This window comes from Gossypium arboreum, chromosome 3 (genome assembly GCF_025698485.1).
Source record: "Gossypium arboreum isolate Shixiya-1 chromosome 3, ASM2569848v2, whole genome shotgun sequence".
Classification (NCBI taxonomy): Eukaryota; Viridiplantae; Streptophyta; class Magnoliopsida; order Malvales; family Malvaceae; genus Gossypium; species Gossypium arboreum.
Genome location: NC_069072.1, coordinates 23,138,516 through 23,150,734, shown reverse-complemented (window position 1 = coordinate 23,150,734; position 12,219 = coordinate 23,138,516). Strand labels below are relative to the sequence as shown.

Here is a 12,219-nt window from a genome sequence, read left to right as displayed (position 1 = left end):
AAAATAGACAATGTCTTAATTTTCATTTTTAAAGTAAAAGTTTGGTGCAACGCTTCAATAGCATGGATTCTAATATGAAGCAGCAAACTCTCACCAAAAGCCAAAATACAAATTTAACTGCAATATTCTTTACATTTTACTTGTTTCATTCTTACTCATAATTCCATGCACAGTTCATGATTACCAATACTTTTTCTACAATTTCACATTCCATTATAAAGCAAAGGGCAGGGCAAGGCTATATCCCTTCAATTCATTCATTGCAAATAACTATGGAAAATCCAACCCAAGTGCAACATTTTGAAGATGAAGATGAACATATTTTCCGTAGCAAATACCCACCGGTTTCAGTGCCGGATAACTTGACGTTGCCGGAATTTGTTCTCCAGGATGCTGAGTTATATGCTGACAAGGTAGCATTCGTTGAAGCAGTGTCCGGGAAATCATATACGTACCGTGATGTGGTTAGGGACACGACGAGGTTTGCCAAGGCCTTGAGGTCGCTTGGCCTTAGGAAAGGCCATGTAGTTCTGGTATTACTCCCAAATATTGCTGAGTATGGCATTGTTGCTCTTGGAATCATGGCTGCCGGCGGTGTTTTCTCAGGTGCAAACCCCGCATCGCACCCATCGGAAATAAAGAAACAAGCTGATGCTGCAAATGCTAAGTTGATAGTAACAAATGGCCCAAACTATGAAAAGGTGATGAAATTAATCCTCTAGGCTCTATATGATACTCGTCTTTTTTTTCTTGAAACCTAGGAAATGTAATGGCACATAATATATGCTAATTGAAAAAGCAGGTGAAGAATCTCGAGCAACCCGTCGTTGTGATAGGCGAGGAGCACATTGAAGGCGCCACGAATTGGGACGAGTTGCTGGAAGCCGGGGACCGTGCAGGTACAGGCACTCGGTTTACTAAGGAAGAAGTTCTCCAGAGTGATCTATGTGCCCTCCCATTCTCATCAGGCACCACAGGAATTTCAAAGGGTGTAATGCTGACCCATAAAAACTTAGTGGCTAACTTATGCTCCTCGCTCTTTAGTGTTGGATCAGAGATGATCGGTGAAGTCACCACATTAGGCCTAATTCCTTTCTTCCACATTTATGGTATCACCGGAATATGTTGTGCCACACTTAGGAACAAAGGGAAAGTGGTGGTCATGAATAGGTTCGATCTTCGGACATTCCTCAATTCACTGATCACACAAGAGGTCACATTTGCCCCCATTGTGCCACCGATAATTCTGGCCCTGGTTAAGAACCCCATAGTTGAGGAATTTGATCTTAGTAAGCTCAAACTCAGGGCTATAATGACTGCAGCAGCTCCATTAGCCCCTGAGGTTCTTGCTTCGTTCGAAAACAAGTTTCCTGGTGTCCAAGTCCAAGAGGTAAGCAATGACCCTTTTTAAAGTCACTTGAATCTCATGCTTTGTCTTTATAGTACTGGATACTTTATCTGTTTGATATTCTTTTTGATACTAGGCATATGGACTAACTGAGCATAGCTGCATCACACTCACCCATGGAAACCCCATGAAAGGCCATGACACTGCAAAGAAAAACTCAGTTGGGTTTATCCTTCCTAATCTAGAGATCAAGTTCATCGATCCTGATACCGGTCGATCCCTTCCGAAGAATACCCCGGGCGAATTGTGTGTCAGGAGCCAATGTGTAATGCAAGGTGCAAAACAATAGTAATAGCTATATATCATAAGGTCATTTGAAATAATATTGGAATGTAAAAAGGTTTTTGAACCTTATAGGTTACTATAAAAACAAGGAGGAGACAAATCGAACCATTGACAAGAATGGATGGCTCCATACTGGTGACATTGCTTATATAGATGATGATGGAGATATTTTCATTGTGGATCGCATAAAGGAGTTAATCAAGTATAAGGGTTTTCAAGTAAGCTCGCTCAACATTATGACATTTTTCTAGCTTTTTTCCTTTCTAAAGAAAAAACCAACCCATATACTTTTTTTACCTTGATCTAATAAACAACAATAACCTTGTCATATTTCAGAGCAGTTGAATTGAATTGGCTAAAATTTGGAAGTGTTTGGTACTTTCACAGGTAGCTCCAGCGGAACTAGAAGCCATCCTCCTTACTCATTCCTCAGTTGAAGATGCAGCAGTGGTGCCGTAAGTATTAGCAACTATGTTTGCCACTATATCCTATATAATATAATGATGCTCTAAACATATAAAAGGGTTAAATATTATCCAAATTCTTTTATTTAGATCCGTCCAAGTTATTTTTATTTTTTTAAAATATGTTACTTTTTATATTTAATATTTTCTAATTTTATATATAATTTTGTTTTATGAAACTTTCAAATATAAATAAATTAATATAATTTTAATAATTACACTATGTATAATGGTTATATATAAAATTTTTATATGATTTAAATTATAATATATTATAACATTAAGAAATGGATTAAACTTAGAACTTGATACATATTTTAAAAGGATATTTTTATTTTGGAATTTATATATTTTTGTCTAATCTCTTTTAAGTATGAGACAATATTTTACTATTTTATCGAATATATTTAAGAATTGAATAGATTTAATCATACTTGTATTAAACATGTACCTATATGTTACACTCAAACTTAATGAAGAGTGGAACTGAAATACAGGCTGCCTGACGAAGAAGCAGGGGAAATCCCGGCGGCATGCGTTGTGATGAACCCAAATGCCAAAGAAAACGAAAGGGACATAATGGAGTATGTAGCCTCCAATGTTGCACACTACAAGAAAGTGAGGGTTCTGCAATTTGTGGACACCATTCCCAAATCCCCATCTGGCAAAATCATGCGAAGGCTTTTGAAAGATAAGATGATGGAAAATATGCCCAAACCCCCTTCCTATTCCTAATTCCAACATTTCCTTCAATAAAATCCCTTTCTTTTGAATTACTCAAAGTAATCCATCTCATTGTTATGATCTTATGTTTAAAATGAAAAATGAAAATGCTTGCAGTCTCCTTATATATAATAATATTAATGGGTAAACTACAAAAATACTCACTTTTGTTTGTTTCAGGTTACATTTTAGTCACTTATGTTTAAAATGTTACATTTTAGTCACTTATGTTATTATTTTGTTACGAAATGATCACTCTTCCGTTAAGTTTCGTTATCTCCCTAACAGTAATCTTACGTAACAGTTCAATTAGATTTTAAGTACCAACATTAGATTTTAAGTGCCAACTTGAATTTCCTAATGGGATGAGAATAGATTTTTTATTAAATAAATTTAATTAATTAAAATTTTAAACCCTAAATCTTAGTTAAAAAACCATTCATCTCCCTCTTTTTTTTAGTTTTCTTTTCAATTGACTAAAAAGTTATTATTGTCAAAAATTTTATTCACGTCATTTAAAACAAAAGAGGATTCAATGGAGGGTCCAAGTATGTCCTCTTCACCGATAAATTTATGTTCTAAAACTCAAAATGAAGTGGTTGTTGACAAATAAGAAGATGGTAATCATTTTTGTTCCTAATCATTGTATTTTTCAATTCTTTACGTTCTTGAATAATTAGTTTCTCAATCCTATTTTTTTATCCGAATCGCTTGTTTGTTCACAATCCTTTGTGGGTATCCTTTTTACGATTTGAAATTCTTTTAGTTGTTAATATTCATATCAAGAATTTTAATTTAGGGTTTTCATTAAACAATAAAAAATCCAATCTTTTGTTTTTCAGTATTGAATAAAAGAGATAGAGGAGTGCAAAGAAGACATACCTGAACCCTCCATTGAATCCATCTTTATGAAGTAGTCAATTTGATTTCAACTATTTTGATCTTAATAATAGTTTTTCCAATCAAATGAAAAAAAAACCACTGAAAAAAGAAGAGATAGAAGAAAAATTAAAAAGATGAGATGAACAGATTTTTTAGTTAAGGTTTAGGTTTAAAAATTTTAATTAATTAAAATTTTTAATTAAAAATCTATTTTCATCCTTAGAAATCTAAGTTGGCATCTAAAATCTAGTTGGACTGCCACGTAGGATTACCGTTAGAGAGATAACGGAACTTAACGGTAGAGTGATCACTTCGTAACAAAATAGTAATATAAGTGACTAAAACGTAACATTTCAAACATAAGTGACTAAAATGTAACCTGAGACAAATAAAAGTGATTATTTTTATAGATTACCCTAATATTAATAATAGCAATATGTTACTATCTCTGTTTCTGCAACTTGATTTGGTAGTTAAGAGGGGACAAAGTGTCAATATCAATAATTGTATATTAGGGTTTAGAAATAAAAATAAAAATAAAAATGTCAAAATTTGTTTCGAATAATTGTTAAAAGGATCCTAAAAGATTAGAATGACAAAAGGGGGGTTTGAGGGATAGGTTGACACCCATATTTGATTGTACGTACGGTGTAAGCTCTAGGTTGACAAATTTGCTCATATAGTAATTTAAAATTTATAAAATATGATAAAGTACCAGAGTTAATAACATATATAAATGACATAATTGTAATAGAAAATCACCATGATATTATATTTTAATACTGAGTTTAAAGTGAGAAAGATCCACCATCTAAACACAATTTGTGGTCCCTTTGATAGGTGAATTATTTTAATGTTTTGATGCTAGTATGATTATCATAATCTCTTAAAATTGGACTTCCTTAATTATAATATGACAGAATATAGAATAATCAAATACCTCAATCTAATAAGGTACCTTTCGAGTTAGTTGATATATTTTAAAACAAAAATAGAAAAAGGTTTCATTAACTTGAAATAATTAATGTTAAGTAGATTTTGCAGCACAAATTCTTAACTCAGGGATTGTAGGGATGATTTATTCTTTTTAATATTTTGAATTCTGATCCCACCTTTCCAATAATCTGCATTGTTTTATTATTAATCAAATTTTTTATGTATTTTAATTTTTATATTTTTTAAATTTTAATTTAAATGGGTGTTAATTTTGTACTATGCTTAAATTCTTGTTTTCTAATTTTTGTATTTTTATTATAAGATCAACATTAAATTTATTTATTAATACGTAGCTTTTTTATAGGTAAAATTTTAATTAACAGTTAAGAGATTAAAAATACAACATCGGATAATATAAAAAATAGACCTAATATTAGTTGGGCTGGCTACTTGTAACTGACAAGAAAAAGGCCACCCTTTCATTACCGTCCAAAAAACTACTACTCTATAGTCCATACTCCATAACCTGCAAAAGTTGCAATGCAATCAGCTTTTGTACTGGCACGTGTCATTATTTTAAATAAATTCTACCTAATTTAATTTCTGCATTAAAAAAAAAGTTACTGCAGCAGTAATAATACAACAAATAAATAAATAATAATAAAAGGAAATAATTTCTTCCAAAAAAGCTAGGCTTTAATTATTTTTTGCCCCACTCAGCACCTCTTTCGTTGTTTGTCCTTCCATTTTCAGTCTGTGAAAGAGACCCTGACTCGGTCTCAGACTCAGACTCGGCTGTGGGCTGTGCTTTGCTGTGCCTTGCTGTGCCTTATCTCCTTTCTTTTTCAAGATCTTTAATCCTTCTGCTCTTTCTTTTTCTATTCTTTCTGCCCAACATTGAAGTACGCATCGGTAAGTATCACAATCTCACCAGAAAGCATTTGCCTTGCCTTTTCTTTCTTTCTTTCTTCTTTTTTTTTTTTTTTTTTATATATGTTTTCACTTTGTTTTTACTAAACGCCGTTAATAAATAGGAAAGATAAAACAGAGATTTCATTTTGGATTAATAAAGAAAGCAATAATGAGGTACTAGAGTTTCTAAAAATGGGGAAACATCTCTTGTTTTTGCGGCTCAATTGAAACGTCATTTTCTTCCTATCTTCTACCTTTATTATGTGAACTTGTTTTAACTTTAGAAAGGAAAAAAAAAAGAAGGTAAAGTGCGTTTTTTTTTTATCGTTATGATTTCTTTTCTTGTTTTCTGGGGAAAATCAATGGAAACGACTGCGTTTGTGTTTGTTGAAAGGGTTCCTTTTTATTAATTTTTACCTTGTATTTCTGGCTGAAAGCTGAGTAGAATTTATTAAAACATTAAAAGGAAAAACGATATGACGAATGATATCTAAGAAGGGGACCAAATACTTTCTATTTTTTTTTTTAGTAAAAATGAATATTTTAGTTTATATGTTTGTTCTGTTTCTGTTTCAATGCAAAACTTCATATATATTGTATGGAGAAAAAAATTATGAGTAGAATTTCTTTTTTGTGTATTTTTTTGGTTGACATATATAGTATTTGTTAATTGATTTTAATGGTTTTCGTGGGGGTTTGAGTAAAAATGGTTGTTGGGATGGCTTTTTATACATCAGTAAATTGTTGAATTTATGGTAGATATTTTTCGGTACAAGAATTTATGGTAGATTAGGGTTTCATTGAATTTTGTTTTGTACAGTAGTTGTGGGTCTGAGTCAGGGACCTACTTTGCAAGATTTCCCAGATAATCGAATGGGAATTATTGAAAGTGTTAGTGTTTTTAGACTAGGTTACTTGATTAAAAAGTGAATCCTTTTATTTATTTAATTTTTGGGTTCCTCTACTTGGACGTTATTACTGCTTCTTAGAATTATTGAAGATAGTGGGGCGTGCAGAGAGAGAGGGAGGGAGCTGCTTTGTTAAAGAGGCTAGACCGGGTAGTTTTTGTTGGATGGGTTGATAGATAAGGTAAATTCTTCTAGAGTTTTGGTGGTGGAATTTACTGCTGATGTTGAAGGTTTATGGAACACTACTATGTTTTTACTTGGGGTTGAAGATCAGCTTACATTCGTACAAGACTCGTATAGAGAGACAGTTTGGAATTATGGTGTCAGTTTGTTTGCGTTAGCAATAATGAATGGATGAGAAAAAAAGCTCTACTATTATTCTAGTTCGAATCTGCAAGGTCCAATATAACATACTTTTTGTCTTTGTTTAAGCTCTCTTTTCTGTTGGATATTGATATCTGCATAAAAAAATGCTCGGCTTGAGAAGTGATTGCTTTGTTTAGTCGAACCTCTCTACTACTCTGGTTGCGATTGTTTTGCTAAGTGGATTTGAAGTGGCATCAACAAACCTTTTTTAGTTTAAACTTGGGGAAGGGGTGGACTAAATATTGTTTCGTTGAAGTGGATAGAAAATTTTCTAACTTGTACCACTCTAGATCTGAGAAACAGAGAGGGTTGGACTTTGATGCTGTTAGATTTAGAGGTAAGTTTTGAACTTGATATGCAGGGATTAATTTTTGTTTATCAGTTGTTTTGCGTGCTACGTGCCTATATGGATTCTTTGAATGGTCTGCTTCATATATAAGGTTACTGAATTTAGGATGATTGAAATTGTTTTCATTTATTTCCTTTATGAATTGAGCAAACCTTGAGGTTATATTTTAGGATCTGTTGACAAGTGGCTTGGCTTTTATATGAAGAAGATTGTTTGAACTGTTCTGTGAGTTCTATCTCTCTCATGGACTGGAGTGCCAAAACCCCGTTGCAATGGGAGTGGGAGAACCTTATGATGTTAAATGCGACACCAACTGAAATTCCAAGGAAGCTAAGATCGGTAGAGTGGGATATTGAGGGCGAGGAAGAGCTGGACTCTGGGTCTCTATATTCTTCTGGTGCTGCTGCTGGAGGTAGTGGTGGTTCTGGATCAGATTTGGGCCTTGTTTCTTTGTCTAAAAGTTCGAAATCGGCATCCATTAATTCTTCATCTGCGGAAGAGGTAAAAGCGACCACATTTACTTTGGAGGCTTTTGAAGCTATACCACATGAAATTAGCAACAAGAAAAAGGTTTCCAAGGTTGAGCACACCGGTAGTTCCCCAATATTTGAGGCTTCAGTTGGCTCTGGTGAGCCATTGCTCAGTTTAAAGCTTGGCAAGCAAACATACTTTGAAGATGTTTGTACAGGAAGCAATTCAAAGACTTCATCTTATTCTGCCACTCCTGCACCATCCCCTTCCCCTGCAAAGAGATCCAAACCCAATTGTCAGACAAAACATATTCTGCGTTGCCAAGTCGAAGGCTGTAACCTTGACCTTTCTTCGGCTAAGGATTACCATCGGAAACACAGAGTTTGTGAAAGTCACTCAAAGAGCCCTAAGGTTATTATAGGTGGTCTGGAGCTCCGGTTCTGCCAGCAGTGTAGCAGGTAAAATATTGTTTTAATGATCTTAGTATTGAAGACTTGAATTTCTTAGTTGATGGTAGTGATTTGATTCTATCTCATTATGAATGTTGAAATCATAATTCTCATTCATGATGTCAAAGGTTCCATGCTCTGTCAGAGTTTGATGAAAAGAAGCGAAGCTGCCGCCGGCGTCTTTCTGACCACAATGCAAGGCGCCGCAAACCACAGACAGATGCAATCCACTTCAGTGCTGCAAGGCCTTCACCAGCAGCATATGGTAATGGTTTCAGACCCAAGTTTGATATGTTTTTGTTCATATAACTTTTGCTATATGCTACTATCTCAAGAATAGACTAAGACACTTTTTTTTCCCTTCTCTTTTACCTCTCAAATTATGGAGTTGAGTTATTTTATTAACCAAGTCAGATCAGGATTTTTTTTGTTTTATTTAATCAAGATGTTCTTTAATAAATGGTACTTGGGTCTCTATGGTAATACAATATCTTAATATATGCTGCATTTGGTTGAAAAAATGATGTCAATAATATCTTGACTGATTCCTTAACTGAGTTTTATCTTGACATGTTTATCTCTTTTAAAACAATAATACCATCAGGGGCATCCTCAAGCTTTTCTGTGTTCTTTTTCCACTTTAATCTGTAAATCTATAATAGACATTATTGAATTCGCAGCTAATTATATATAATAGAAAAGGCATAGTTTATGCAAAATTTGGCAATTTACATACCTGAAATTGCCTTAGTTATAAAGTCTACAGTGTCCAAAATGTCTATTATGCATATGCTTCTTGAATTCCTATCATGCAGTTCTTGATATTTGTATGCCATTTATATTAAAGGTGATGATGGTCTGGTTTGAATCGGTCTTGGAAAATAATTGCGGTTACCTTGTCGTATTTTGGTTTTTAAAAACTAAACCAAAACCAAACCTAATATCAGATGTAATCAGTTCGGATCTTTGGTTTTTAAAAATTTTTAAAAATTATTTTTATATACTTTTTTGAACTTACTTTCACTAATTTAGATATGATGTTTTTAATAGTGTATAAAAAATGGGAAAATATTTGGTACACTGCTACTGGAGTTTTTAGACCCCACAAGTAGGGATAGGGGTTGATAAGTGTCCTATAGGGGTATGGTAAAATATTAAAAATATATATATTTAAAAAAAGAGACGCATGTCAATTTTTTAAGATTGCTTGTGGAATAAAAAAGGTACACTGCCATTGTACCACATACTCGTCCAAAAAATTAGAAACTAATTATGAATTAAATAAAAATAGAATTATTTGGATGAAAGCAGGATAGTGGTTTTTTATCTTGTAAAATGAAAACTGAACCGAACCAAACCAAACTGAATATATTTAAATAATACCTGAACTGAACACTATGATTCAAATTGATTTTTGGTTTTCTCAATTTTTTTCTTTTTTTGCTGTGTCCTAATTTAGATTTCCACCAAGATATTATGGGAAATCATGCATATTGTGTTTTTATTTTTTTCCTTTAATTTAACACGATCAAATAGTTTTGGGAAAGCTCAGCACTATACTTTGTTGGATGTTATGCTTTTAATATAGTCGCTGTTCCACCCTTAAAGTTAGAAGTCATATGCAATATTGTTTGTTAGCATCTCTTAAAGGTACCATCTTGTGCTCATGCTTGTGCAGATGGGAAACAACTGATGAGTTTTGTCTGGAATAAAGTGCCATTTCTTCATAATGCTAGGCCCAATGAAAATTTTTCATGGGAAGGCACATTTGTCTCCAAGTCCTCTGAAACGAAAGGTTATGCACTTACAAAAGCTGGAAATGTAAATGGACAGCCGCAACTGCCAGGCAACCAGCTGTTGAATTCCATGACATCTCGGTGTTACGATTCCAACAGATTCCCTGTAAAGGGCAAACAAAACACAGTTGAGGTTCTCAACCAAGGTTCGTTTTGTTTTTCTTGCTAGGAAATAAGATATATCTCATATGCAGTTGGTTTTTTATTGTTACAAATGTACTTCTACACAAATTTGCTTTTTAAATGCACCTAGTAATGTGACAAAATGCCCTCAAGAATGCTCCCTTTATAGGAGAACATGAATAGAAGTGGATGTCTATTGAGACTGATGAGGTGAGATTGTTCGTGTAACCTTGAATCGTCTGCATTATGCAGATTTATGCTATCACATTCTAGATTTTATCCATGGAAAATTGTGCTGTCCATTTTCCTTGGAACATATATATATTTATATATCATTCATTTTTCATAAAACAGTGGAGGGAAAAATAAGGGTGCCTTTTCTTTTTCTCTAAAGGTTTGTTGTGACAGTGCAAGGTGACAACTGTTAGAACTAGAAATTACCTTTCTTGTCCGGCTTCTTTGAGCTAAAGGATGTAAATGGTCATATGATATCTTTACTGCTGAAGTATACCCCTGAACCACCAATCCTCGTAGCCCTTTAGATGTGTTTGATGATGAAAAATATTGTTCTTTATGGAGTGGTCCATGAACATTAAAGTGCCATGGCTGCCCTCCATGGGAAATTGGGGTAATGCTACTTGAGGTCTTTGGCTTTTATGAAAACCTTTCTGGAATGTGATTACATAAGTTATAAACGAAGACACATGATAAAACAAATATTGTAGTCTAAGAGACGTGTGTTATTGATCCTTGATAAGTCTCATGCTTGTTAAAGATGATATGGTCTCGTAACTAAACTGATTTACAAGCTTACACAAGTTTTGTGAAATCTTGTAGGTGTAGAAGAATCCACAGTTGCTTCAAATATGGGTACGACTCAAGATTTTCATCGTGCTCTCTCTCTTCTGTCAAATGAGTCTTGGGTTTCTTGTGAGCCAAAACAACATGGTTCACTTGCGTACCCTGTGCAAGTTAGTGGTAGCAGCATGTCTCAGCCCACGATGAATGTGATTTCGCAGAGTTTCCCTATTCCATATGCCTTTTCTGAAAACTGGCAGATGGAACAAGAGCAGACAACTCAATCCCAAGTTGAGGGTGACAACCATCTTCAAGAGTTTCAGCTTCTCAAGGCTCCATATGATAATAGCTTTTATTCCAATCAGATGAATTGATTGCCACAAATCTTAAACTTTAATTTTTAACTTGGTAAGGTTCACACGTTGAAGATAATGTAACTTTTCCTGATCCTATTTTAGTCAAATTTAATCTTTTAAATATTGCGTGCAGCTGGAATTCACGGGTGTAAAAGCCATATGCTTCATTTCCTTTGTTTTTCTTTCTTTTTATTTTTATTTTTTTGCTTAAAAATGCCTTGTAATGTTATGGGATGGACTAACAATGATTTAGTAGGGCTGAGCAGGGAACTTAAGAAAATAAAAAATTTATTCGTGTCTCATTTGATTTTGATTTTGTTATTATTTAATGCATTGGGGGTTATAAAATAATACAAAAAAAAATACAAAAAGGGTATGAAGCAAAGATTAATTACGAGAATGAGTTAAATTTTATAGTGAACGTGGGTGTTATCACACTAGCAGGCAGAACTATTTAAACTCTACCATCAATCATTACTTAATAATTTCGTGGGAAAAAAATGAAAAATGATTTTTTAAGTTGTGTTGCTGGAAACATTGGTGGCACATGTATAACCTTTTTAAAAACAGCAAAAGATGGGATATGGAATAAAAAATATTTTTTTGACGCTGCCTGACACATCAGTAATATTAGTGTTAAAATTTTTTAAAAAAAAGCCTGACAAAAAAAAAAAAAAACTAAGAGCGAAGAAAATTAGCTTACATAAGATAGTGCTATCGACATGTTAGGCAGTACCAGTTTGAAAATTTTGAAAAAGTTTACAGTTAAAATGGGTGCCGCCACGTTTCAAGGTGGCACCATCACCTTATAAATTGCCCCCTTCCTCGGTCAAAAAACAATTTCTATTGTTTAATAGAACAAAAGAAAAAAAAGCTTGTTTAACAAAACGAGATAGAAAAAAGAGTTTGTTTAACAAAATGAGAAAAAAAAAAGCTGTTAGAAATCAAAATTAAAGATCAACATATTTGCTTTTCATTTTAGACTTCAAAAAT

General features: G+C 33.4%; 2 protein-coding genes across 5 annotated transcripts; both read left to right on the top strand.

The window, feature by feature from the left end:
* The first annotated feature begins 272 nt into the window (after positions 1-272).
* LOC108475232 (4-coumarate--CoA ligase-like 1) lies at positions 273-2,892 on the top strand. The gene is made up of 6 exons (XM_017777212.1): positions 273-701; positions 803-1,390; positions 1,485-1,683; positions 1,766-1,911; positions 2,081-2,148; positions 2,655-2,892. Exons 1-6 carry the CDS (start codon positions 273-275, stop codon positions 2,890-2,892), a joined length of 1,668 nt encoding a protein of 555 aa, XP_017632701.1.
* A 2,465-nt stretch (positions 2,893-5,357) lies between these two features.
* Positions 5,358-11,528, top strand: LOC108476362 (squamosa promoter-binding-like protein 2). Of its 4 annotated transcripts, none has more exons than XM_017778559.2 (5): positions 5,358-5,610; positions 7,404-8,162; positions 8,282-8,418; positions 9,832-10,095; positions 10,910-11,528. In XM_017778559.2, the coding sequence occupies exons 2-5, from the start codon at positions 7,477-7,479 to the stop codon at positions 11,242-11,244; spliced, it is 1,422 nt and encodes a 473-aa protein (XP_017634048.1). In that variant the 5' UTR covers positions 5,358-5,610; positions 7,404-7,476; the 3' UTR covers positions 11,245-11,528. The 4 variants fall into 4 exon arrangements, with proteins under 4 accessions (XP_017634048.1, XP_052881555.1, XP_052881554.1 ...); XM_053025595.1 differs by having other exon boundaries at positions 5,358-5,913; XM_053025594.1 differs by having other exon boundaries at positions 5,358-6,916.
* Positions 11,529-12,219: the final 691 nt, after the last annotated feature.